Raw genomic sequence first — 24,998 nt, forward strand, 5'->3', positions numbered from 1 at the left:
TTTCTTCTAGCAACCCAGCTAGATTATACTACAGACTTAAATATTTCTACCCTTACTTACTCAACACTGAAGATTAAACACTTGGCTCACTACCTGTAGCCACCTATTCCTTCTGACTACCTGTCAGAGACTTAAACTACTTGGTCTAGCTCCACACAACTACAACCAACCATCCTTTGGTTCATCTGGGCACCAACTGACTCTTTTCAAGTTGTGTTCTTTCAAACAGTGGCAGTTAGCTCCGCCGCTTTCTCTTCTGCCTTGAGGACTATGTCGCTATGGCAATGCCTTAGCTCAGGCTACCCATCAGCTGCACCTATATCATAATATCAATAAACATATGTAAAACCTCCATTTTTAATTAGACATTTCATTACAGCGGGATATAAATAAAGTCGAAGGCTTTCATGGCCAGAATCACTGGATTGTTGTAGGTTTTTTCGGGCTATATGGCCATGTTCTAGAGGCATTCTCTCCTGATATTTCGCCTGCATCTATGGCAAGCATCTTCAGAGATAGTGAAGTCTGTTGGAAGTAGGAAAATAGGTTTATATATCTGAGGAATGACCAGGGTGGGACAAAGAACTCTTGTCTGTTGGAGCTTGGTGTGAATGTTTCAACTGACTACCTTGATTAGAATTTGATGGCCTGGCAGTATTAAAAAAACTCTAAAATTACAACAGCAAAACAACAGAGAGGAAACAATCAGGCACACCTAATCACCTCTCAACAAAAGATTACCCCAGGCACTAACAAGCCACACCAAACAACTGCCAGACCATCAAAAGTGAAGCTACCTATCCGACCGCATCTCTGCCTATGAACCCACCAGGACTTTGAGATCTTCCGGGGAGGCCCTGCTCTCGATCCCGCCTGCTTCTCAATCACGGCTGGCGGGGACGAGAGATAGGGCCTTCTCGGTAGTGGCTCCTCGGCTATGGAACGCCCTTCCTACGGACATTAGACTAGCACCATCTCTAATGGTATTCCGCAAAAAAGTGAAGACCTGGCTGTTTGAGCAGGCGTTCGAATAATTAGTGCAATGATTGGTTAATGAACACTGGAATGGAACAATGGATGACGAATCTGGAACATGTTTTTGATTATGAGACGACAGTGAATGGGTATTGTAGTAACTGTTTATTAATTGTGTAATGTGTTAGATTGTTAACTGTTTTTATACTGTAGCACTGAATTTTTGCTGTTCGTATTTGTTGTGAACCGCTGTGAGTCGCCTTTGGGCTGAGAACAGCGGTATATAAGTAAGGTAGGTAAATAAATAAATAAATATAAACCCCTTTTTCCCAGCTCCAGCAGACCTCACCTCTGAGGATGCCTGCCATAGATGCAGGCGAAATGTTAGGAGAAATGCCTCTAGAACATGGCCATATAGCCCGAAAAAATCCACAAGAATTGAGAAATAAATAAATGCTAATCAAGGTGGTGAGTTGAAACATTCACACCTAGCTCCAACTAACAAGAGTCCTTTGTCCCACCTTGGTCACTCCACAGATATATAAACCCTTTTTCCTAGGTCCAACAGACCTCACTACCTCTGAGGATGCTTGCCATAGATGCAGGCGAAACGTCAGGAGAGAATGCCTCTAGACCATGGCCATATAGCCCGAAATAACCTACAACAACCCAAAGTTTACTATTGTTATGATACGTCCTGTGCATAAACTAAAAATATAAGGTGATAATATCCAGCCTTTATCTGAATGAACATCCTGTTGATTGGAGCCTATTCTGTTTTGCCATACTATGCCCTGATAGTGGCTACTTTGTTCAGAGCCTGATTTACACATCAAAGTAATCAAATGTTGTGGTACTCCCATTTGTTTTAGAACAGCCCAAAGGTTTGCATGGTTTCCCTCGTTTTCTCCAGCTCAATGTGATGAAGTCCTTACTTTGCTTCAGGGCGAAAAGCCTTCGCAGGACGATACTCCCAGGCGGAGAGTCAGAGGTGGAGCGAGAGGGCCCACCGTGGCCTGCTTTGGGGCGACTCCAAGCGCTTGCCCCAGGCTTCTCCGGCACGAGGCCTCGCAGAGAGGCCGCGGGGTCACAGAAACGCCCTTTAAAGCTCCCAACGCTTTCCCGCCTTTCTTGGGAAAGGAAAGACTCCGTCGCGCGCGCCCCCCTCCAGGCAAAGCGCGAGGAACCGGAAGTCGCGCGAGCAGGGCTTCTAGGGACGCTTTCGGCAACTGAGAGAGCCGCTGACGTCACCCCGTCTCCTCAGTCATTTCCGTGCCGGTCCGGAACAGGAAGTCAGTGAAGAAGAGCGGGGTTTTCTGGGAAGAAGCCTATGCGCTCCTGAGAGGCCTGGCTCCGTCGTATGTGTGAGGGGATGGAAGTCGTCGGATAAGGTGAGGAACAAGGGTGAGGGAGAGGGAGGCAGAAGGCCGGGGTGGCCAACGAGGGAGAGCTCCCCCCGAAGGCGGGCCTGTGGGAAGGGGGCGTCGGGTGAGAGGAAGCCCTCCCACACAGACATACTGCAAGCGACTGTGGGACCCTTGGCCAATGGAGGGCTGGCCCTTTGGAAGGGCGAGGGAGGCTCAGGGCGGTTTCCAAAGGCAGCCATAGGAACAAAAGAGACAAACAAGCAGTTAAAACGCACAGTTACAAATAAAAAACAATAAACCATGTAATCGAGCGACCCCGTAAATAACACCACAGGCTGATGATGATGATAATAATAATAATAATAATAAAACTTTATTTGTATCATCTCCCCAAGGGACTTGGTGCGGCCAAGCCCACGATACATCAATAAACAAAACATCAATAAAACAATCAAAACAATTCATATTTTTTATTTGTCGTGTCAGGGCAACCAGTCAATTATTATTTATTTATTTATTTATTTATTTATTTGCTTCACTTTTATACCGCATATTTCAGCCCTTGACGGGCGACTCAATGCGGTTTACAGTGCACTTAAAAACACAGCAATACAACAACCGGGACGACAATGTTGCTCCACAACAATTAACATCAGACAGACAAATCTACAAACAACATATATAGCGCCTCCGTTAAAGTCAGATCCATTCTCATAGTCATTGTGCCGTTCCTATGTTCAGTTACCGTCTTCCTTAGTTAGTTGCATTGCCTAGCCAAACGCTTGTTCGTAAAGCCAGGTCTTGACCATTCTCCGAAACGCCAGCAACGAAGGTGCCTGTCTGATGTCTGTTGGTAAGGCATTCCATAGCCGAGGGGCCACCACTGAGAAGGCCCTGTCTCTCGTCCCCGCCAAGCGCGCCTGTGACGCAGGCGGGATCGAGAGCAGGGCCTCCCCAGACGATCTCAATGTTCTAGTCGGTTCGTAGGCGGAAATGCGTTCGGAGAGGTAAGCGGGGCCAGAACCGTTTAGGGCTTTATAGGCCAAGGCCAGCACCTTGAATTGAGCCCGGTAGCGGATTGGCAGCCAGTGGAGCTGGCTCAGCAGAGGAGTGGTGTGCTCCCTGAGTGCCGCTCCTGTTAGCAACCTGGCTGCCGAGCGCTGGACCATCTGAAGCTTCCGGGCCGTTTTCAAGGGCAACCCCACGTAGAGCGCGTTGCAGTAATCAATCCGGGATGTGACCAGAGCGTGGACCACCATGGCCAAGTCCGACTTCCCAAGGTACGGGCGCAGCTGGCGCACAAGTTTGAGTTGTGCAAATGCTCCCCTGGACCCGAGACCTGGGGTTCCAAGCTTAGCGAGGAGTCCAGGATCACACCCAAGCTGCGAACCTGCGTCTTCAGGGGGAGTGTAACCCCGTCCAACACAGGCTGTAACCCTATACCCTGTTCGGCCTTCCGACTGACCAGGAGTGCCTCTGTCTTATCTGGATTCAATTTCAATTTGTTCACCCTCATCCAGTCCGATACAGCGGCCAAGCAACGGTTCAGGACCTGAACAGCCTCCTTAGTAGTAGGTGGGAAGGAGTGACAGAGTTGGACGTCATCTGCGTACAGATAACACCGCACTCCGAAACTCCGGATGATCTCTCCCAACGGCTTCATGTAGATGTTAAATAACATGGGGGACAATATTGAGCCCTGCGGAACCCCACAAGTCAATGGTTGTGGGGTAGAGCAATTGTCCCCCAGCAACACCTTCTGAGTACGATCCTCTAGGAAGGACCTGAGCCACTGCAGAGCAGTGCCACCAAGGCCCATTCCCGCAAGGCGTCTCAGAAGGATACCGTGGTCGACGGTATCGAAGGCCGCTGAGAGGTCCAGCAGAACTAACAGGGACACACTCCCCCTGTCTAGCTCCCTGCGCAGATCATCCACCAAGGCGACCAAGGCTGTCTCGGTACCATGTCCCGGCCTGAAACCAGACTGTGCCGGATCTAGATAATCAGTGTCTACCAAGAATGCCTGGAGTTTACATTTACATTACATTTCTAACAGTACAAAGCAAAGAAACAGTCAAAATACAAAATTTGTGAGTTTGGTAGTTGGTTAAATGTCCTTTGACCAGTATCTGGCCACTGGGAGTGCTTCTGGTGTTGCCGCAAGAAGGTCCTCCATTGTGCATGTGGCAGGGCTCAGGTTGCATTGCAGCAGGTGGTCAGTAGTTTGCTCCTCTCCGCACTCGCATGTCAAGGATTCCACTTTGTAGCCCCATTTCTGAAGGTTGGCTCTGCATCTCGTGGTGCCAGAGCGCAGTCCGTTCAGCGCCTTCCAAGTCGCCCAGTCCTCATTTGGTATCAGCCATTGGTTGAGGTTCTGGGTTTGAGCCTGCCACTTTTGGACTCTCGCTTGCTGAGGTGCTCCAGCGAGTGTCTCTGTAGATCTTAGAAAACTATTTCTAGATTTAAGTCGTTGACATGCTGGCTGATACTCAAACAGGGGATGAGCTGGAGATGTCTCTGCCTTGGTCCTTTCACTATTGGCTGCTACTTCCCGGCGGATGTCAGGTGGTGCAATACCAGCTAGGCAGTGTAATTTCTCCAGTGGTGTAGGGCGCAGACACCCTGTGATAATGCAGCATGTCTCATTAAGAGCCACATCTACTGTTTTAGTGTGGTGAGATGTGTTCCACATTGGGCATGCGTACTCAGCAGCAGAGTAGCACAGTGCAAGGGCCAATGGACAGACCAAATGTAATAAATTAAAATTAAAAAATAATACTGATGTGAACAAGGTAGGATATAACTGGGATAGGATTTTCAGAGAGAAATGAGGGAACACGTCAGTCCTAAATCAGTGGTAAAGTGCATTTTGAGGGCATATTACTGAGAGTTTTCCTTATTCTGGGAAGGCACATCTGTATACAATAACTTGGCTATCCAGTATGTTAAGGAAATATGATCATCATCGTCAGACAAGATACAAACAAAAAAGAGCTAATAATCTTCCTCTCCAAAGGCTAATGTGCAAATGTATGTTTTAAAGTGATTATTGAAGGAGAGGAGTGAAGAGGTTCTGATTTCCATAGGGATGGAGTTCCAGCGGGAGGAACGAGCACAAAGAAGGCCCTCTCATGTTCCCACCAACCACACTTGAGACAGGGTGGGACTGAGAGTAGGGCCCCCTCCAATGACCACAGTGTCCATGTTGGTTTATATGTAGGAATGCGATTAATTAACTAGCCTGGACCAGAACCATCTAAACTGTTTATCCCACAGCTGAGCAGTTCATTCTGTCAAGAGGTTCATCCCATTGTTTAGGTACAGGGTGAGGCAGCATAACTTCCTTTTTTCAAAACTTAATAAAACCAATTGTATGAATCAGAAAAAAATTATAATATAGGTGCATACCTAATGTTTTGTTTTATGTAGTTTGAATGTTTGCCATATATGTGTATACTGTAATCCGCCCTGAGTCCCCTGCAGGGTGAGAAGGGCGGAATATAAAAACTGTAAATAAATAATAAATAAATTTTGAAGATCAAATTAGGTAGGTGACATCCCCCATTCTCCATACACTGAGTAAACCGATTTCTGGCATTTGTCTTGACTCTTGCCAGCATAGCAGGCGTTATGTTGGCAATTTCTTCCTGGATGTTGGTCTTCAAATCTAGTAGGGTCCTTGGATGGTTCACATAAACACGGGATTTCAAAACACCCCATAGAAAAAAAAATCACAAGGGGCCAAATCTGGAGAGCGGGCCAGCCACTCCAGATCCACTTGAAAAGTAGGCCTCAACAACAAAAGCACGCTCCTCACTGTTCCAACGCATGATGGCGACTGAACTGTGTCAGGACAAAACTTTATACTCCCGTCTCTCGAACGAGATCACTAGTGCTCCGCTACGTGAATGGCTCGCATTTTAAAAAAAAGGAAGTTATACTGCCTCACCCTGTATGTAGGAATGTGATTAATTAACTAGCCTGGACCAGAACCATCTAAACTGCTTATCCCATTGTTTGTCTCCAAAGAGTACTATTATGCTGGTCTGTGAAATCTTTGCTATGAGAAATCATTTAAAATGTGAATGTCAGAGAAAACATGTAAAAATTCTTATGAGTAAAGTCTGTATGTTTTTGAATATCTGTTCTTGAGCAGCATCTGAGATAATTGAACATATGAGTTGGCTGATCTGATCCAAAAAACTGGACTTGCTGCCTTCAGTAGAGTTTTGAATTTTCTGGTAGTGTGGAAGAACAGGAGAAACTAGAGTAGTATTAAAATGACCTTTTCCACCTCCATGTCAGAATGGCCCTGATTAAAAAGGAATTACTATCCATTATCTTGCTTGTGAAAAAGAATCTTTAAGAAATCTTTTAAAAACTCCCTCTGCTTGTCATATACCCAGTAGTTATATTAGTAAGATATTTAAAAGTTTGCCCTTTGGTTAGAAGCTTTTTGCATACAAGTGGTAAGCTTAAAGATGTTGACAGGATTTAAAAAGAAAACATTAAATCATCTTTATCATATGTCTCGAAGAGAATAATCTCCTTAAAAGATATTATTTGTCTTGAACATTATTGATCCATTATACTTAAACACGAAAGATCATATTCTATTGATGCTGTTTTAAAAAGCATGTAAGATTCCATGCTTAGTTAATCACTTTATATAGGAAAACTGTGACCACATTGTAAGTTTTACAGTTTGGCTGAGAATTGAACCCTAACTAAATGAGTACTGTAATTTTGCTTTTCTCCTTCTTTTCCTAGGCAGTTTTCCATTTCTCGTTTTGGGCAGCTAAGAGCAACACTTGTATAAAAACATGCCTCCAAAATTCAAGCGGCACCTCAATGATGATGATGTTACTGGGTCAGTAAAAAGTGAGAGGGTGAGTACATAAGGGTAATAGGATTCTTTTTACATTCACATTTAAAATGTAGACATATCAGTGTCCAGGAATTACAGAACTAGCCCATTTGAAGGGCCTCCATAAATTATCAATCACACCCCAAGAATAAAGCAGAGCTTTCCAAACATTTCATGGTGATGTCACACTGGTTAGACACACATATTTTCATGACACAGTAATTATGTTTTACTTGCAAACTGGAGGTTAAACCAACCCCTTATAGGAGATGTAGACACAAAAATAAATTGTAATAATGAAATATATGGGGACACAACATATCTCACAAAAACCTTTCATTTCCATTTTTAAAATATCAGATTTGTAAGCTAATCACATACATTTCCAAGATTTTTGTCATTTTTCCTTACTTTCATGCAACACACCTACACATTGCAGCTGGCACACTTTACATGTTGCAGTACACAGTTTGGAAAGCTCTGCTCTAAAGAATGGTCCACAGTCATCCTGTCTTGTTGATTAGGTTATGGTCTACTTAGTCATGGTCTACTTAGTATCTGGAGCCCCAGGAGACTGTCTAGTATTGCTATTTAAATTGACATGTATTTCTTAAGGAAACAGCAGAAACTAATAAAATAATTTTACTATGTCTATTTGAATCATGAATTTCAGTAATCAAGGTAAACTGCTACAGTGGTTTATAGTCTGCATAAACAGAAAGAAACAGTTTGAGGGTATAGATCTGTTAGTGACATTATGCTCAGTTTCTTGAAAGTTTTAAGATGAAATATATGTCAGGGAACCATAGATTTATTTTTCTGTAAAAAGTGGGAGAAAGTAGACATTTATTTGTTGTTTGAGATCTACCAATTTTGTGTATTTTACAGAGAAACCTCCTTGAGGAAGATTCTGATGAAGAGGAGGACTTTTTTTTGTAAGTATAGGTTCTGGCATGCTTGGGGCGAGAAGTGTTTCATAATTTTATATTAGGGTGGGGAGGGCTGGAATGCCTGTTTTCCAAAATACCCATATTCCTTCCGCCATTTAATATATCACCCATCTCTGTCCAGCCTTGCATCTTGTTTATTTGCTTGTGTTGTCTCTGAGAAGGGGGCTGCTGTGAGGGATCATTGCAGGGAATGCCACATGATCAACATGGCAGAGGCTGCCTATAGGGTTGCAGTAGAGGGAGAGAAGAAGAAGAAGGGAGGAAGACAGAAAGGAAAGAGAGAGGAGGGTAAGAGTAAGAGAGAGGTTTGAAGAGAGAAAGAAAAACAGGCCAACATGATGTTTCTCACTTCCCAACATGAGAGAAAGAAGAAATGGGAATAAAAAGAGAGCTCCACCTCACCTCACTGGAACACTCACCACCACCACCCCTCTTGCCACCTGCCTTGCCTGTCCCTGCCAATAATAACGAGTAGGAAGGGAGTAGGGGAAAATGGGGGCATGACCTTTCACAAATACGTGCCTTCTTTCATTTTACAAATCAGTCTCTCATCTCATTGTAGAGAGAGAGAGATAGACTAAGGATCTGAGATATGAACAAGCAGAAGAGCTGCAGCTGTTGTCCCAAAGGCAAAAACATGGGGCTGGTAGCAAAAAGTTTTCACTTTTAGAGATTTGTGGATTTCTGGATACAGAGCCTCAATCTGAATCTCCCAGGGCTGGAGAAGGGTCAACCGAACAACCTGTTCATTGGAATGGCGATTAGATTTTCTGAACCTGGCATTGAATCCTGGGGATTATTTGGTGTTGTTACTGCCCAGTTAACATTATTTAATATCAGGATTTTGTCTCCATAATTATGTGGAGCACTGAATGATTCACTTGGAGCTCTTTCCAGCATCTATTGTGAACATTAAAGTTTAAAGATTCCACATTTTATTCTCCTTACTGTAGCCTCAAGAGAAATGTTTGTTATGCTGCCCTATATAAGGTACCAATGTGATGTCCTTTAATAGTCCCTCTCTTAATCAGGCACCAGGATTTCAAGAGCCTGCTTCTTACCTAGCTATGTGGCTTGCTGCTTGTCCATTAGCATAGATAAGTAGCTGTTGTCCACATGTTTGATCTTATCTGTCCAGTCATTTGTATCATCTCTTTCCAGGAGAGGGCCATCGGGCCCAAAGTTTGGGCCAAAGAATGAAAAGATCAGGCAGTAAGTATTTAATGACATTTGAAAAATTTGTTTTGTATTAACAGTGTATATAAAACTTCTAGCCTCAATTATTATTTCTGCCACAACTGGATTGAGTTTAGAATTTTGCAATTTCCATGGCTTGTTAACAACAAAATAAGTTGGGTAATGTAGACCCCCAAGAATTCATATTTAAAACTGTATGTTAATATTCAGCAAGTGTATTTTTCTGCTAAATACTCCCTCTCCCATTGATGTGCTGTATTTAAGGCTTCAGCAAGCTAATAATTCATGGGGTCTTATGGAAAGTAGGCATTATCTGTTTCAAAACAATGGAACAATTTGGAAGGAATTAAAAATTGACCAGTAATCACCTGAACTAAACCAATGAGTAGAAGTCAAAATAATGTGAACACTTTCTATGAAAATATTTTTTTCTAAGAGTGTTGCTGAACTCTTTTGCCCACCATTTCTTTTGTGGAGGAAGAATGATCAGTTCCTTTTCTGTGCCCAAATACTAGTTGGTTATTTATTTATTTTTTAAAAAGATAATTATGCATATACTATAAATTATCGTATTGTACAGGATTCTTTTCTCTGGATTTGTCATCATAATAGTTGATGTTCTGGAATGGAAACTAGGTCATTGGGTTTTATATTGCACTTCTGAGCTGGTCCTTTGTTGGTCTCATTCAGTTCCATGTGCTTCTCCAGTTTTGACTAGACTAACATCCATAAGGGTGTTGGCATATGAATCCTATAAGATTTTTTTCAGAGAACAATTCTATCATGCTTAGGCATTTGTGGGGCAGTCTTCCATCCCAAAACTTATTAGGTAGGGAGAGTATAGATTGGATAATTAAGTATGGACCAAATAGTAGTGTCCTTGCTATCCTGCCATGTCCTTCCTGGCCAAATACTGTATGTGCCATATGCCCTTGTTATGTCTACAAAAGGAAATATGGACGGTAAAGAATTTGACCATAAGCAAATTGTACAGCATTTGCATAGAACATTTGCATAAGCAGTATTAGCATAAACTATTTCTAATGCTACTGTTCCCACAACCTATAGAATCATAGAGTTGGGAGAGATTGAGTCCAACCCTCTGCTATGCAGGAACAACAATCAACATAACCCAGTTTTCCAGGTGATGTCTGACCAAAGCAGAATAGAGTAGGACTGACTTCCCTCGATATAGACCAGTGCTTCCCAACCCATGGGCTGCAAAACCTAAAATCAGCTCAGCGAGACATGCAGATAATAAAACAGCCCAACCAATTTTTTTATGTCTTCGTTTTTAGGTTTGTTCCTGGGGTTATTTGGGGTGCTGATTCAAAAAATTGCGTTGGATAGACCATATCAGCTTTAGATTATTTTCTGTGGTTTTCTGTGGGCAAGCAGCTGGCGACTACTGGATGGCATATTTTCTGTATCAGAACCTAGAGCTGATGTGGTCTATCCAATGCAATTTTCTCAATCAGCGCCCCAAATTACCAAATCGAATCTAAAGTTGACCAAAAACTGATTTGTAACTCTTTTAGTATTAATGTTGGAGAGTGGTCCGTGGTCAAGTGGTCCTTGGCCAAAAAAAGGTTGGCAACCACTGATATAGACACTATACTCCTCTTGATGCATCCTTGAATTACATTGGCTTTTAAGCTAGCGCATCACACCATGTTCAGTTTGTAGTCTACTAAAACTCCTAAATCCTGTTCAAATGCACTGTTTTGATGCAAAGTGTCAGGCTTTCTATATCTGTACTATTGGTAAGCACCTTCTCATTACGTCCCTAACAATGTTATAGAGTAATTTACCTTATGTTTTAACCCAATAGCTATAAACATATGCTGACATTGATAAGTATTTTTGGGTCATGGGATTCAGAGTTGTATTTGTTTTATCCAGTGTTCAAAACCAGGTTGATGAAGTTATTGATGTCATGCAAGAGAACATCACCAAGGTGATAGAAAGGGGAGAACGGCTGGATGATTTGCAGGATAAGTCAGGTAAAAACAGTTAATGATTCTTTTAACTTTTGCTTGCAGCTTCAAAATTTAATCCTAGGAAACACTACACATAGTACGTTGTGAGATCTGTATGCTGGGCTAGCAAAATCCCAGGCATATGATCACCTTTGGAGTTTGTTTGTTTTTTTCCTATTACATAGGGATTTATTTTAAATCTGAAACTCTTCTCTAAATTTAAATAGTTTTTTTTCTAGATCTGTAGCCATAAGACTTCCAAATTGTTTAATCTCAGGAGGAGATTAAATGGTATATGTAAACCGCCCTGTAAACCGCCTTGAGTCACCTTCAAGCTGAGAAAGGCTGTATACAAATACAGTAAATAATAAATAAATAATAAATACGGAGGTAAACATGATTTGGCTGCCTCCCTAATGTTCCACCTTAAGGAAACAGATCACATGGGATTCACTACAAGAAAATGAAAGAAATAGGGAAGCAAAAAAGTCAACGTTTTAAGCCAGAAAATATAAAAGCTTGACATGGGACATCAAAGGAGAGGTTTGTTTTTTTAAAAAGAACAAAAAATATTAAAAAATAAAGAATTTTCTTGCCATGAGAAACTGTTGGTTGTTATTGTTGTTTTGGAACATGGGATATGATAAAGATCTAATTGATGTCACCTTGTTGCTGAGGAAACTTGAAATTAATGAAGCAGTATAGTTGATGGAAGCATCGGAAATTGAGGGGAGGTGCATTGGAAGGACGAGGAAAGGGCCAAAGAGGTCAGTGGAGTGGGAAAGGGTTTATAATCTGACTATGTGACACTCTGGTGGCTGCAGTTTGCTTGGATGAGTGTGTGTGGGAGACATTAGAAAAATCGTAGGCATTAACTCTATGGAAAATTATTCTGACTCAGTAGCTAAAAAAAAGGGGGGGTGGAAAAACCAATCAGGATTGAAGGAATTAATATCAAAAGGAAGGGTATGATAATGAGAAAACTTGCCGAAAATAAAGATATTTACAGAGGAGAAGAGATAGAGGTCGGAAAAATCACAAAAATATGAAGAGTAGAGACTGGCGTTAGTCTGTCCATGAGATTGAACTGAAAATGGATAGAATGACTAGGATGAAGAAAAATGATGTTCATGGGAAATTGTCATCATCCCAGATTCTTCTGGCATGGATTATCTTCAGTTTTTACTGTAGTTGAAATTTGAGGAATGATGAGGATAGGATAAATAGGTATTTTATAAAAATTACTGTGAGTTGAATAGATAGATGAAGTAAGTATATCACTTATTAGAGAGTGAAGTAGTATCTTAGGGAACAGTATAACCATAGAAAGGTTACTGGAGACTAATTTTTTATGAGATTATGTAATAGTACCATTTTATAATATATATTTTCAGCAGTATCTTGGTTTTTGTGTATTTTGAGTTGTTGTCGGGTATTTTATTTATTTATTTGCATTATTTCTACCCCGCTCATATCAGCCCGAATTTTAATTTTAATATATGTAGAATTTCAACAAAAATTATTTTCTCTATTTTAAAAAATAGATTTACATGCTCTGCTGTATTGCTTTATGTTTTGTTTGTTGTTCTTTTATCTGTCACAGAAAGCTTATCAGACAATGCAACAGCTTTTAGCAACCGATCCAAACAGCTCCGAAGACAAATGTGGTGGCGAGGCTGCAAGGTGAGGCCCCAGAGAGGGATGTATTTTGCTTCCTTAGATTGTAATGGATTCATATTGTAATGGTGACTGTCTGCTTAAGAATAGAATGAATGCTTGCTTTCTTATTAAATTTTTATTTTCAAAGCTATTTGGTTCCCCAATATCAAACTCAAGGAATATTTATAGCCATCTTTTTTGTCATTTGAGATTAGTATTTTTTATTTTCAATTTACATATTCATAAAAAAAACAGTGAAACAAATTATATACATGTATATATGCATGAACCAACACAATCATTTCTAATATTTATACATTATTCATATTTTGTTATATTCTGAGTTGAACAATTACACTTTGTAGGAACATCTAATCAGTAGGACTTTTAGAAATCCCCAGGGCCACTAAAACTTTGACCCAACACCTTAAAAGGAAAGGTTTAGTTCCTGCCTGAAATCATATAGTGCTGGACTTTCTATAAGGTGGGTGCAAGCAGGGTCAATTTGATTAGTACTTGGATGGAAGACTGCTACTGAATGTGAGATAGACGAGAATTGGAAAACCATATCCATATTCCTTACCTTTAAAAACTCCTAAAGTTCATGCAGTTTTCATAAGTTAATTGGCAAGTTGAAGGCACACACACGCATATTCACAAAAGTATCTAGACCATGCCTTGGAAAGCTTCATCCTAGCAGACAACCTCATTTGACCCACTGAGGTCTTGATTAAAGAGGCCCATTCTCACTCTTCTGGAAGCCCTGTCCACTGTGCTAAAGAGGTGCGGATGGGAGATGATTACCATATTTCACTGCATTATGCCTTAGTCTCCGGGGCAGCAGAAAAAATGTTGCCCTCTCTAAATGTAAATATTTCAACATGGCTATGACTATCATGTTCTCTCTCAGACTTCTCTTCTCCAAACTAAACATACCCAGCTCTTTAAGCCGCTCCTCATAGGGCTTGGTCTCTTTGATCATTTTGATCACTGTCCTCTGGACATATTCCAGCTTGTCAATACTCTTCTTGAACTGTGGTGCCTAGAACTAGACACAATACTCCATGTGAGCTCTGAACAAAGCAGAATAGAGTGGGACTATGAATTCCCTCAATCTAGAGACTGCATTACATTGTTGACTCATGCTCAACTTGTGGTCTACTAAGATTCCAAGATCCCTTTCACATATACTGTTCTTAAGCCAAGTGTCACCCATCCTATATCTATGCATTTCATGACCAGAAGACCAGACCCAGCAATATGATGCCTCTAATCACCCGAGTGTCTATAACAGGGGTCCTAAAACGTTTAAAACAGAGGGCCAGTCAGAGTCCGTCAAACCTTTGGAGGGCCAGATTATACTTTGAAAAAAAAACCCAATGAATTCCTATGCATACTGCACAGATCTTATTTGTAGTTCAAAAATATTTAAAACAATAGAATAAATAAAACGAAGAACAGTTTTAACAAATATAAACGTGTTAGTACAGGGTTAGTCAAAATGCATAGGCCAATAAGCCATTCAATTGAATGGCTTATTGGCCTATGCATTTTGACTAACCCTGTATTTCAATGGGAAGTGTGGGCCTGCTTTTGGCTGATGAGATAGGATTATTGTTGTTGTTGTGGGCATTCAAGTCATTTCAGACTTAGGTTGACCCTGAGCGAGGGCCGGGTAAATGATCTTGGAGGGCCGTATCTGGCCCTTGGGCCTTAGTTTGAGGATGCCTGGTCTATATTTTGACACAGAAGATCTGTTCCTGCCTTTTGCAATGTAATCAAAGTTGTATAAATTCATATGCACACACATCCCGAATAATCGTGCTATAGCCAAGTATTGAAATAAAATTTTGCTGTGTTACGGACCCAAAGAAACCCAGTGAGATTCATAAATGTTTGAAAATTTAAACAGGAGCTGAAATAAACCTGGCTTGCTTGTTCCTGGACTGCCATGCTACAGCAGCCAAATATTATGTTTTTTTAAAAAAATGTGGACAAATTACATAAGACATTTTGAGTTATTTGACTGGTTCTTCAAGCATTGTACTGTTATTGTCTCTTGTGAACTGGAATTAAATGTAATACTTCTATGTGCAGTATTGGGAAGTAATAGCTTGCTTATACGTTTCTATCTCCAGATGAAGGCTATTGTGGCTCTAGTTGCTGTTGTTGTCCTGCTAGTGATTATTGGTAAGTAGTTCAGTTGATAATGAATTCCCCCTCCCAGTTTGAAGTTAAGGGGTGGTTGCCCACTCCTAGCCAAAACTAACTAGGCATAGACCTGAACAGTAATCAGAATGGAAGGCCAATTTGAACCTTAGGGTACGTAATGTATATATCAAGAAACTATTTCAAGTGACCAAGGATTGCGTGTCATTCATTGATTTTTGCTCCTCCCCAAGGTGAACAGAAGGTGTACAATGTCAGGTGTACGTATGTATTCAGAAAGAAAGTCCACTGTGTTCAGTGATTACTTTTTTCCAGCAAAATATGTATAGGATAGCAGTCTAAATTAGATCAAACTGTTCCGGTAGGAAAAGCTGCTTGAAACATAATCCTATAGGGTTGTGTAATAACATTTTCTTTCCGGACAGTGTTAAGACTACAGTTTTAATGTATACTGTTCAAGCAAGCTTTCTTATGTTCAAGTGGAATTTAGTCTGGTACAAACAAAAGACACAATAACTTTGCACAAAGGCAAGAGGAAAAAACAGAAAACTTTACTCTTATCAGCAGAGTCAAATCATAAACTTGCAGTGTTGCATACAAAATAAATAATGCAACAAACTTACATAGTCCTTGTAAGTATTACAGAATGCAAAGAGCATGGCTTCTTCATCTTCCTTCAAATGAGAGAGCAGAGCAATAAAGCTGAGCAAAAAAACCCTGGGCAAAAGCTCTGAGCAAAAGCTGAACTGTATTCTAAAACACATAGAATTATACTCCACTGAGTGTGGCTCAAACTTACTAGCTGACCTAAATAAGCAGCTGCACATAATAATTAGGTTATATATCCTCATTTAGTGATATATACCGTATATACTCGAGTATAAGCCGACCCGAATATAAGCCGAGGTACCTAATTTCACACACAAAAAAACTGGGAAAACATATTGACTTGAGTATAAGCCGAGGGTGGGAAATGCAGCTACTACAGGTAAATTTCAAAATAAAAATAGATACCAATAAAATTACATTAATTGAGGCATCAGGAGATGAAATGTTCTTTAATATTTACATAAAACTGTAATTTGAGATAAGACTCCCAACTCTGATTAAATCATTGCATATCTTCACTGTAAATGTATTTACATATCCTTCCAACAATAATAGAGTAAAATAATAAATATAATAATAATAATAATAAAGTAAAATAATGGAAATGCAATAATAACAGTAATAATAGAGTAGAATAATAAATGTAATAATAAAGTAAAACAATTAATGCAATAATAATAAAGTAAAATAATAAATGTAATAATAATCATAAATAGTGTAAAAATAATAAATGTAATAATAATAGGGTAAAATACTGTAAATGTAATAATAATAGAGTAAAATAATACATGAAATAAAAATAATATTAATAACAGTGAAATAATAAACAACCTTGACTCGAGTATAAGCCGAGGGGAGCTTTTTCAGCCTAAAAATGGGGTTGAAAAACTAGGCTTATACTCTAGTAAATACAGCAATAATTTTTATGATATGTGCAGACTGAAAAGTTGCTAACTAAAGTTTGTCAGGCCTGTCACAAATGTACCTTTCAAATCTGAAGAGCACCTATGGATTTGTCTTCATTTACCATTTTTCATCACATAATAGTCGCAGCCTTGATTCATTGCCTCAGCATGCCTCTGGCAGACAACCAGCATACAGGTAGTCAGCAGAGGAAGATAGGTTGCTTACCTGTAACCGTGTTTCCTCTAGTGGTACCTGTGAAATCCACACATATGGGTTTACTGCGCCTGCGCAGACAGTTTCGGAACTCTCTAGAATTTTAAAAAGGATACTTTTTGGCGGACGCCCCGCCCATGCCCCCCCGATAGTACATATAGCCAGTAGGAGGGGCGGCCGCTCCAGTTCTTTAGCCGCATGATTGCAGCACAGGACACCGGAGCATGACGTCCAGCGGGGAGGATGGGCGGGGATGTGTGGATTTCACAGGTACCACTAGAGGAAACACGGTTACAGGTAAGCAACCTATCTTTCCTCTGCGTGGTCCTGTGAAATGCACACATATGGGTGACTAGCAAGCTATCAGCCTTGGAAGGTGGGCGTCATGCCACACACAAAACAGCACCGCTCTTCAGAAGGCGGCATCTCTTCTGGACAGAGCATCCACCTTGTAGTGTGTGACGAAGGTGGAGAAAGATAGCCAGGTAGCCGCACGGCAAATGTCCACCAAAGGTGTAGAGTAGGCAGCTGCCTTGCAAATGTTCTCTAACAATATGTCCGTCAAAGAGACTCATGTAGCCCAAGCCCCTGCGAAGTGGGGTCTGACTCACAAAGGCAAGTTATGGCCAAACAGTCGATAGGCCAAAACGACAGTGGGGGCAATCTATGAAGGCAACCACTGTGAGGAGAACGGAAGGTCACTGGCAACCTTCAAGTAGTTAAGGAAGGTCTGGGGAACTTTTCCTGCCCAGACGTCCTATTAGCGTAGTAGACCAAAACTCTCTGTGCACCCAGCAGGCAAAGTCGCTGATAAAGCTGAGAAAAGCGATATATAAGTATAGTAAATAAACAAATAGATGAGGAAGTGTTCAGCGGAGAGGACTGGATCTGGAGAAAGGCTCACAGCATTATATAACGTGACATAACAAACCCAGAGAAGCCCCGGGTAAAAAGGTTCTATTTGTACAAAGAAAAACCTATTTTATTTATTTATTTATACCAGTTAGATATAGGCCATCTATGCAGAGGGCACAGAGCTCACTCACCTGACCTTGAAGACAGGTGAGATATGTCCACTAGAGGGTGGCTTGAATGGAAGCTTGGGCAAGCGCCCTGTGCTGGAGGAGTCACGGGAAGCCATGTACTCCTGTAGCCCTTTGGGATAGGCTGAACCCCAAATCAGAAAAGTAGGAGTGATGGTCAACTTTCCCTCTGTACCATGAGATGTCTGCCGGGTAACCTTTTAAAGAGGAAAAGGAGAGGATAGCATCTAACCAGAAGGCTAAGAAACCAAGGGTCAACGTAGTGGTGACAGCTGGGGGCTCAGCCCCTTAACTTGTGGGATGTAGTCAAACTATTCAGTCTATAAACAGAGGAGCGATGACGGCCTTTACAGGCTAATGTAACTGGACGTCAGAATGTTTGGCTCAAGTCGAAGACGGACAGACTCGCCTGTAATGATCCGAAAAGGGGAGAAAGCATGTGTGCCAAGGCCACCAGGGAGCAACCAGGATGTAACTCATATCGTTTGTCTGAATCTTGATAAGTTTGTCAAGAGGGAGATTGACAGGGATGTGTAAAGGAAGGATGGATGCCATATAAAGGAAATGATGTCCGTAGCAATCGTATGTTGCTTGCGGTGGTAGTTGTGGGGACAATGCATGGTGACCAACTGGGTAAATTATTGAGTTGTAGACTGCCCCCAACATCAGGAGAGAGAGGGGGCCTCTTAAGGCTGAAGTTCCTTGTTAGAGCCCTTCATGGGATCAGCAAGCAGAATAGCCCTCCCCCACATCCATTCCCCCACTTTGACCACCAACATAGGGGGTGGCGAGTGGGACAAGGAGGATAGCATGGAGGTTCTTCCACAAAGGACCAGCTCTCCGAAGGAGCATGCTTGTAGGGGAAGGATAGGGCTTCAGGCTTGTGAGGAGTGACACTGGTTGTAAGGGTCACATGATCCAGAAGGAATTCGATATGTTTGGTCGGCACTGAAGTCTTCCTAATCCAAGAGGCCCCTACGACCTCTGATTCTGTTGAGTGGATAAACTAGTTTTCCTTTGAAGCAAGAGCAAGCTGCAACAACTTTCCCAGTGAAAGTTAATGGGCGGTTGACAGCTAGAAGGGAATATATATATATATATATACACATACACACACACACACACATATATGTGTGTGTGTGTGTGTGTGTACACACATACATACACAAACACATATATATCTCTAACTATCTCAGACAGAGGTAAGGTTCCCTATCACAGTTGTCCAGAATATATACTATCTAGGTTTGATTGGGGGTGAAGTAAGCATCCATAGATCAACCGTGGCAAACATCTCGCCTCTTTTCCACAGAGGAAGAATGATGGAGGGTATTACCATCCTAAACTTGCTGTGGCAATGTAAGATGGGACAGAAGTTAACATTTTCCTGTGGAGCACAACGCATTGGGAGAGCGACCATTGTAATGGGGTGAAGGGGCAAGACTTCTAACGTCCCATCCCCTAGTAAGGTTTCAAACCTCCTCCTTCACCAGGAGAGGCCGGCGTCCAGCAGGATCGGCCCACACATAATTATCCTCTGAATTTAAGGGCATATCTGCACTAAAAATAGTTAGGACCCAAATGCCGGTGGGGAGCTTTAGGCGGTGAAACTCCAAACACTACATAGAAACATATTACGCCAGGGGCATTCTGGCGTAATGTTAGATGCCCCACGGCGGGCAGTCTATGGGTGGCAAGGGCACCATTGTGCCTTCCTTTACTCTGTCGAGTTCCCTCCAGGGGACAGCTCTGTTTCCTTGTGGAAGGTGTTCTGATTTGTGCAGTAGGATGGAATCTACTTGCTGTTAGATTAGATGGCCTTCCGTAGAAGGGGTTAGTCGGCAATCACGTTAGTCCCGAATAGTAAAAAGAACAAGTGGGGAATCCTAGTTTGTGAGTTGTCTGGTGTATTCTGTGCACGAACCCCAGCTTTAAAAGGCCTGTCAGCATGTTTATAGGCAGCATGTGTGCGAATTGAAGAAGGTGCTGCAAGGAACTTCCCTATAGAGTTATCTGAATGTCTTGCCAACTCTTGTTGGTTTGCCATAGCTAGAATTCCTCGTTGGAACACTGGGCAAACCCTTGTTCCTGTAAGGGGAGGTGATCAGGTAAGAAGCAATTTCGGAGCAGAGCAGCGGGCCCCATAGTAGGCCGTGTGTAGATGCCCGCAGGAATGATCAGTCTTGATCATGGCAGTTTTCTTGTAACCACGTGTAGACATATGAGGGTTGTGAACCATGTATGGTTGTGATGTGTCCACCATGATGGAGTCAAGTTAGTTTCCCACTCAATCCATTGAAGGCAGGCTGATGCAGTACATAATATTAGATCCTTTGATATCGCCGGGACAAAACTTGGTGCAGGGCCCGGTGATCTGATTAACTGTAGAGAGTAGGGCAGGGTAAGAGCGCATAGCAGTAGGGTATGCTGCTGTTCTGAGTCTTAACCGGAGAAGGCGAATGTAGTAAAATAAATATTAAGGCATGTGCTAGGTGCACCATAAGTGCTAGAAAGGTTGTTGACTTATTTTCATCTTATCCAAGCCAACACAAGTGCCGTAAACTTGTTGAATCCAACACCAAATATGTTTGAAAAACTGTCAAAATCAGCACAAATGCTGTAAAAGTGTTGAATACACCATCATAAATTATGTAAAATGGTTGAGTCCAGCACTAAAGCTGTGAAGTAATAGAATTCATCATTCGAAGGTAGCTCTGTTTCAGTTATGGCCAAAAGTTTTCCACAGAAGGCACTCCGCTGGCTGTTGTATTGGATCACACATCAGACACTCCCCAAGTGCCTTAGGACCTTGTGGTATATAGGCAAATTATGCGTGCAGACCCCAGTAAGGTGGTCTTCTGTAGCTGACAGGTGGTAATTTCGCCAGCGCTAATTGTGGTTAAGTGCAGGGCAAGGTCTTTAATTATTATTCTTATTACTATTATTTGGGCACTGTCCAAATAACTGTCAGATTGATCAGAAACACTGTCAGCTTAATAGCTGGTGTATGAGTGGACGTGGTGCAGCAGCCAACCATATAAGGGGCCAGGCTGCCTGCAGAGTCGAATTCAGCACAATTTCTCAGAAAGCTGAATTCATAGCAGTTGGTATGGAGCGGTAATACCATCTCAACTATGGCCCAAAGTTGTACACACCATCTCGATGTGAGTGGTGGCAGTAGCCCAGTAGTCAGGGACATGGCAAAGGCCTCCGAATCCAGAGGGGGGCGCTCACGGGGCCACTGATTGCTGACTCCGAATTCCTGGGCTCAGCAATGAGAAGAGCATGGTGGCCGCTGTCGAGCCCGAGCTCTTGGGTTCCACCATAAGGGAGGCATGAGGGCTGCTCTGCAATGAAAGAGGCACCAGGGCCACTATGGGCCAGAACACCAGGGTTCAGCCAGGTGGAAGGCGTTGGTGTCATTAGAAGCCCAAGCTTCAGGACGCTGTGTCAGCCGAGATCGGCATAACAGGCATGGAGGGCATAAGCTCCAATGCCTCAGTCGGAGCTGGCCTCAGCACTCGGTTCCATGGTACCTGAGAACATCAGGATTGCTGGCGAGCCCGAAGTACAGAGCAGTGCCCTAGCCAAGACTGGCATAATGGGCATGGACGCCACCAACTCCGCTGCCTCCAGCGGGGGCTGCCCTCAGCGAGGGTAATCGGCTCTGTGGTGCCTGAGTGCATCGGGGCCTTCGGAGAGCCCAAACTCCAGTGCACTGCCCTAGCCGAGACCGGCATAACGGGCGTGGAGGGCACAAGCTCCACCGCTTTCGGCGGGGGCTGGCCTTAGCGAAGGCAGTCGGCTCCGTGGCGCCTGGTCCTCCAGGCAATAGGGGATAGCCGATGGCAACTCGCATCACTCTCCTGGCGGTGGCGAGCGCAGGAGGGATAGAGACTGCTGTCGTAGCACAATCTTCCACAGACGGCGTGCACTCCTCTTGGGGGAGGAGGGTGGAGGTAGCAGATCTCATAGGGCGCCCTTGTCTTGCTAGCGGCAGGCACGCACTCGGGGGAAAGGGGCAGCTGCTGCACCCACCGAGGAACCACGCTTCTCCCAAGGAGGCAGGAAGTGTGCCGTTAGGGCCCACAGGCAGCGAGAGAGAGGCAGCAGCAGCCAAAATGCTCTCCTTCTTTATTGGCGGCAAACAGGCAGGGAGAGAAAGACGCTGCTACTGCCAGGGCCCCAGGCACAGGGCGGGAGGCAGGCGAAAAACGGAGCACGTCCCTCTCCCAGCAGCAGCAGCAAGGGAAGCAGGGGCTGACGCTGCGACGGAGGCATTGCAGCCACTAGGGGCGGTGGTGAGGCGCCCTTGAGGACGGCGATCTTAAAGCCTCCTTTTCATGGCGTTTTCCCGCCTCTTGGCGTGCTCCGGGGCTTTGCCGGGCCTGTCTAAAGAGAGATTTGATCTCAAGCTTCCCCGCCCTGGATTTTCTCAGGGAAAACGTCTAGGAGATAAGACTCCCGACTAAGGTAAGGGGCCCTCCACAAAAGCGCCATTTCCAGGGAGCGGGTGGCTCTGAAGCCGACCTCCAAGGGAAGCCAGAGGAGGGGAGCCCGCTCACGAGGCTGAACAGTAAATTGCAACTCACAAGACGTTGTCAGAGACTGGTAAATTGGAGGTAAAGAAAATAAAAATGAAATAAAAATGAAATAAAAATGGACTTCTATTGCTAGTCAAAACAGAGAGAGAGAGAGAGATTCCTTAACTGCTGCTTCTTGCGGCGGAAGAAAGAACTGGAGCGGCCGCCCCTCCTACTGGCTATATGTACTATCGGGGGGGCATGGGCGGGGCGTCCGCCAAAAAGTATCCTTTTTAAAATTCTAGAGAGTTCCGAAACTGTCTGCGCAGGCGCAGTAAACCCATATGTGTGCATTTCACAGGACCACGCAGAGGAAAGACAGTTTCCCTACTGTAAACAGTGTAGCTAACATAGGGAAGATTCCAGACTGCCCTCTCTATGTGTCTTGCTGCACTATGCAAACAATAGTTTGGCCTGCTCACCTCCACCTATGACGCTTTAGTCAGCTGAGTCTGAAAGCACCGGGTTGAGGAGAGTGGCAATACTGGCTCACCTCAACCCGGTGCTTTTGGACTCAGTTGAGTGAAATGCCGTAGCTGGAAGGAGGTACTATTTTTTTCACTGCATAATAGTTGCACCCCCCTTTTTTGGCCAAAAAAGGGGATGAAAAGTGTGACTATTATTATGTGAAATATGATATACCCTCTTGTTTGATGTTGATGCAAAAGTAATATGCTTAAAATGCTGTTCGGGACTGATTTTGGTACTGGTTTACCAAGAAAAACAGTATTCTTAGGAATGTACATCTCAAGCTAGTTAGTTGATATGCCCTTTACATGTGCTTTTATATCTCTTTTCTGTCTTGATCCAGTTCCCATCATCCTCAAATACCACACTTGACTTGCTGATGGACATCATTGCAGATATGGCTTCAGGGTGGCAGCAAAGCAAGCAGCTGTGTGATACAGTGCAACAAAAAGTGTATATAGCTTTGACATGTTCTCCCATCCCACCCCAAGAAGGCAAGTGCTCTGTGCTAACAAAATGCAGAAGACCTGAGAAATCATACTTCTTTAGCCAATTCAAATGTCAATAGCAAATTCAAAACCTGTTGTCTTCTCAGAGGAAGCCCCTCTGACATTTTTTTTTCCCTTTTTAAGCATACACAGACACACATGTGGAATGTCCAAAAATTGTGTATACTCGTAACTGTTTATAATGATGGAAGGTTTTATATAAAAGGAACCACCCTTAAGAGGATTAAAGATTGCAATAACAGAGAAATGTCACGAAATTACAAGAGAAACTTTTAAGTGAGGTTTGCAACAGTGCTTCAACTAGTGCAAGAAGTGCAGTGCTGTGCAGGGATGACAACTTGAACATCTTACATAAAACTAATTTAAGATAGAAGACGTAGCTCTGATTGAATCAGTATTATAACATTTATTGTGTTTACTTAGACTACTATTAACTGTTAAAGGATACATACATTTTGGGACATTGTGTGTGTATATGTATATATATACAGTATATATAGCGAGAGAGAGAGATGCTAATTATGTTATTTATAATTTAAACTATTTCCTCTTCATTGCTGACTGTGGAGGAAGACTATGGGAGGGATTCAGTGTGTATATATCTATATATATAATTGTTTAAAAAATCCTATTCAGTTGAACAACTGTGCTGATGTCACTTTCTCATTGTAAAAAACAAACATGATTTTGTAAACCGTATGTGCTTGTTACAGGACCCAGAAACTCCATGTTCTTGGTATTATTGCTTATGAATGTGACATAAAAACATTCCAGTAAAATACTATTTTTGACTGTATGCAGTTCTGAGTAAATTTTTGAGGTAAAAGAACCATGAATTTTAATGAAGACACTTGGAAGTCTTGCGAGCTTTGGTTCTATGGATGAAGGGAAAAAGTTTTATTTACCAGGATGTGCACCACCATCTTTCGGTCCACCTTCTCTAGAAAGGGGTACAGCTGGCATATTAGCTGAAGCTGGTGGAGCCCCCGGTGGCGCAGTGGGTTAAACCCCTGTGCTGGCAGGACTGAAGACTGACAGGTCGCAGGTTCGAATCTGGGGAGAGGCGGATGAGCTCCCCCTATCAGCTCCCGTTCTTCATGCGGGGACATGAGAGAAGCCTCCCACATCAAAACATCAAATCATTCGGGCATCCCCTGGGCAACGTCCTTGCAGACGGCCAATTATCTCATACCAGAAGTGACTTGCAGTTTCTCAGGTTGTTGCTGACAAGATAAAAAAAGTAAGCTGAAGCTGGTGTAAGCAGTCCTGATAGCCACATCTACCTGAGCTGACATTTGGAGAAATGGATCCAGGAGTAAATGGGTTACAGTCCCTCCTGGTCCTACCTAAACATCAAATAATGTCCTTTCTAAAATAATATATAAAGGTTTCTGGCTTTTAGTTTTAGAATTTGGGGGTTTGGGCATTCCATGCCTGGGATACTAAAAGTGAAGGGCATTCATGATGGAGGAGGAAAAATGGGAAGCATCGGCATCAATCAAAA

The 24,998-nt window shown here is 42.8% G+C and overlaps 1 protein-coding gene across 1 annotated transcript; it reads left to right on the top strand.

Moving 5' to 3' along the window:
* The first annotated feature begins 2,242 nt into the window (after positions 1–2,242).
* VAMP4 (vesicle associated membrane protein 4) lies at positions 2,243–24,290 on the top strand. The gene is made up of 8 exons (XM_060774367.2): positions 2,243–2,366; positions 7,113–7,231; positions 8,098–8,144; positions 9,321–9,371; positions 11,259–11,359; positions 12,939–13,018; positions 15,133–15,184; positions 23,329–24,290. Exons 2-8 carry the CDS (start codon positions 7,166–7,168, stop codon positions 23,355–23,357), a joined length of 426 nt encoding a protein of 141 aa, XP_060630350.1. The 5' UTR covers positions 2,243–2,366; positions 7,113–7,165; the 3' UTR covers positions 23,358–24,290.
* The last annotated feature ends 708 nt before the right edge of the window (positions 24,291–24,998 follow it).

The sequence above is a fragment of the Anolis sagrei genome, chromosome 4 (assembly GCF_037176765.1).
Source record: "Anolis sagrei isolate rAnoSag1 chromosome 4, rAnoSag1.mat, whole genome shotgun sequence".
Lineage (NCBI taxonomy): Eukaryota > Metazoa > Chordata > Lepidosauria > Squamata > Dactyloidae > Anolis > Anolis sagrei.

Bases quoted from the DNA above. Each gene is read 5' to 3' on its own strand.
- VAMP4 (XM_060774367.2), top strand. From the start codon at position 7,166: ATGCCTCCAAAATTCAAGCGGCACCTCAATGATGATGATGTTACTGGG. The intron at 8,145-9,320 runs GTAAGTATAGGT...ATCTCTTTCCAG, and splicing joins GAAGAGGAGGACTTTTTTTT to GAGAGGGCCATCGGGCCCAA. The intron at 15,185-23,328 runs GTAAGTAGTTCA...GTCTTGATCCAG, and splicing joins TGTCCTGCTAGTGATTATTG to TTCCCATCATCCTCAAATAC.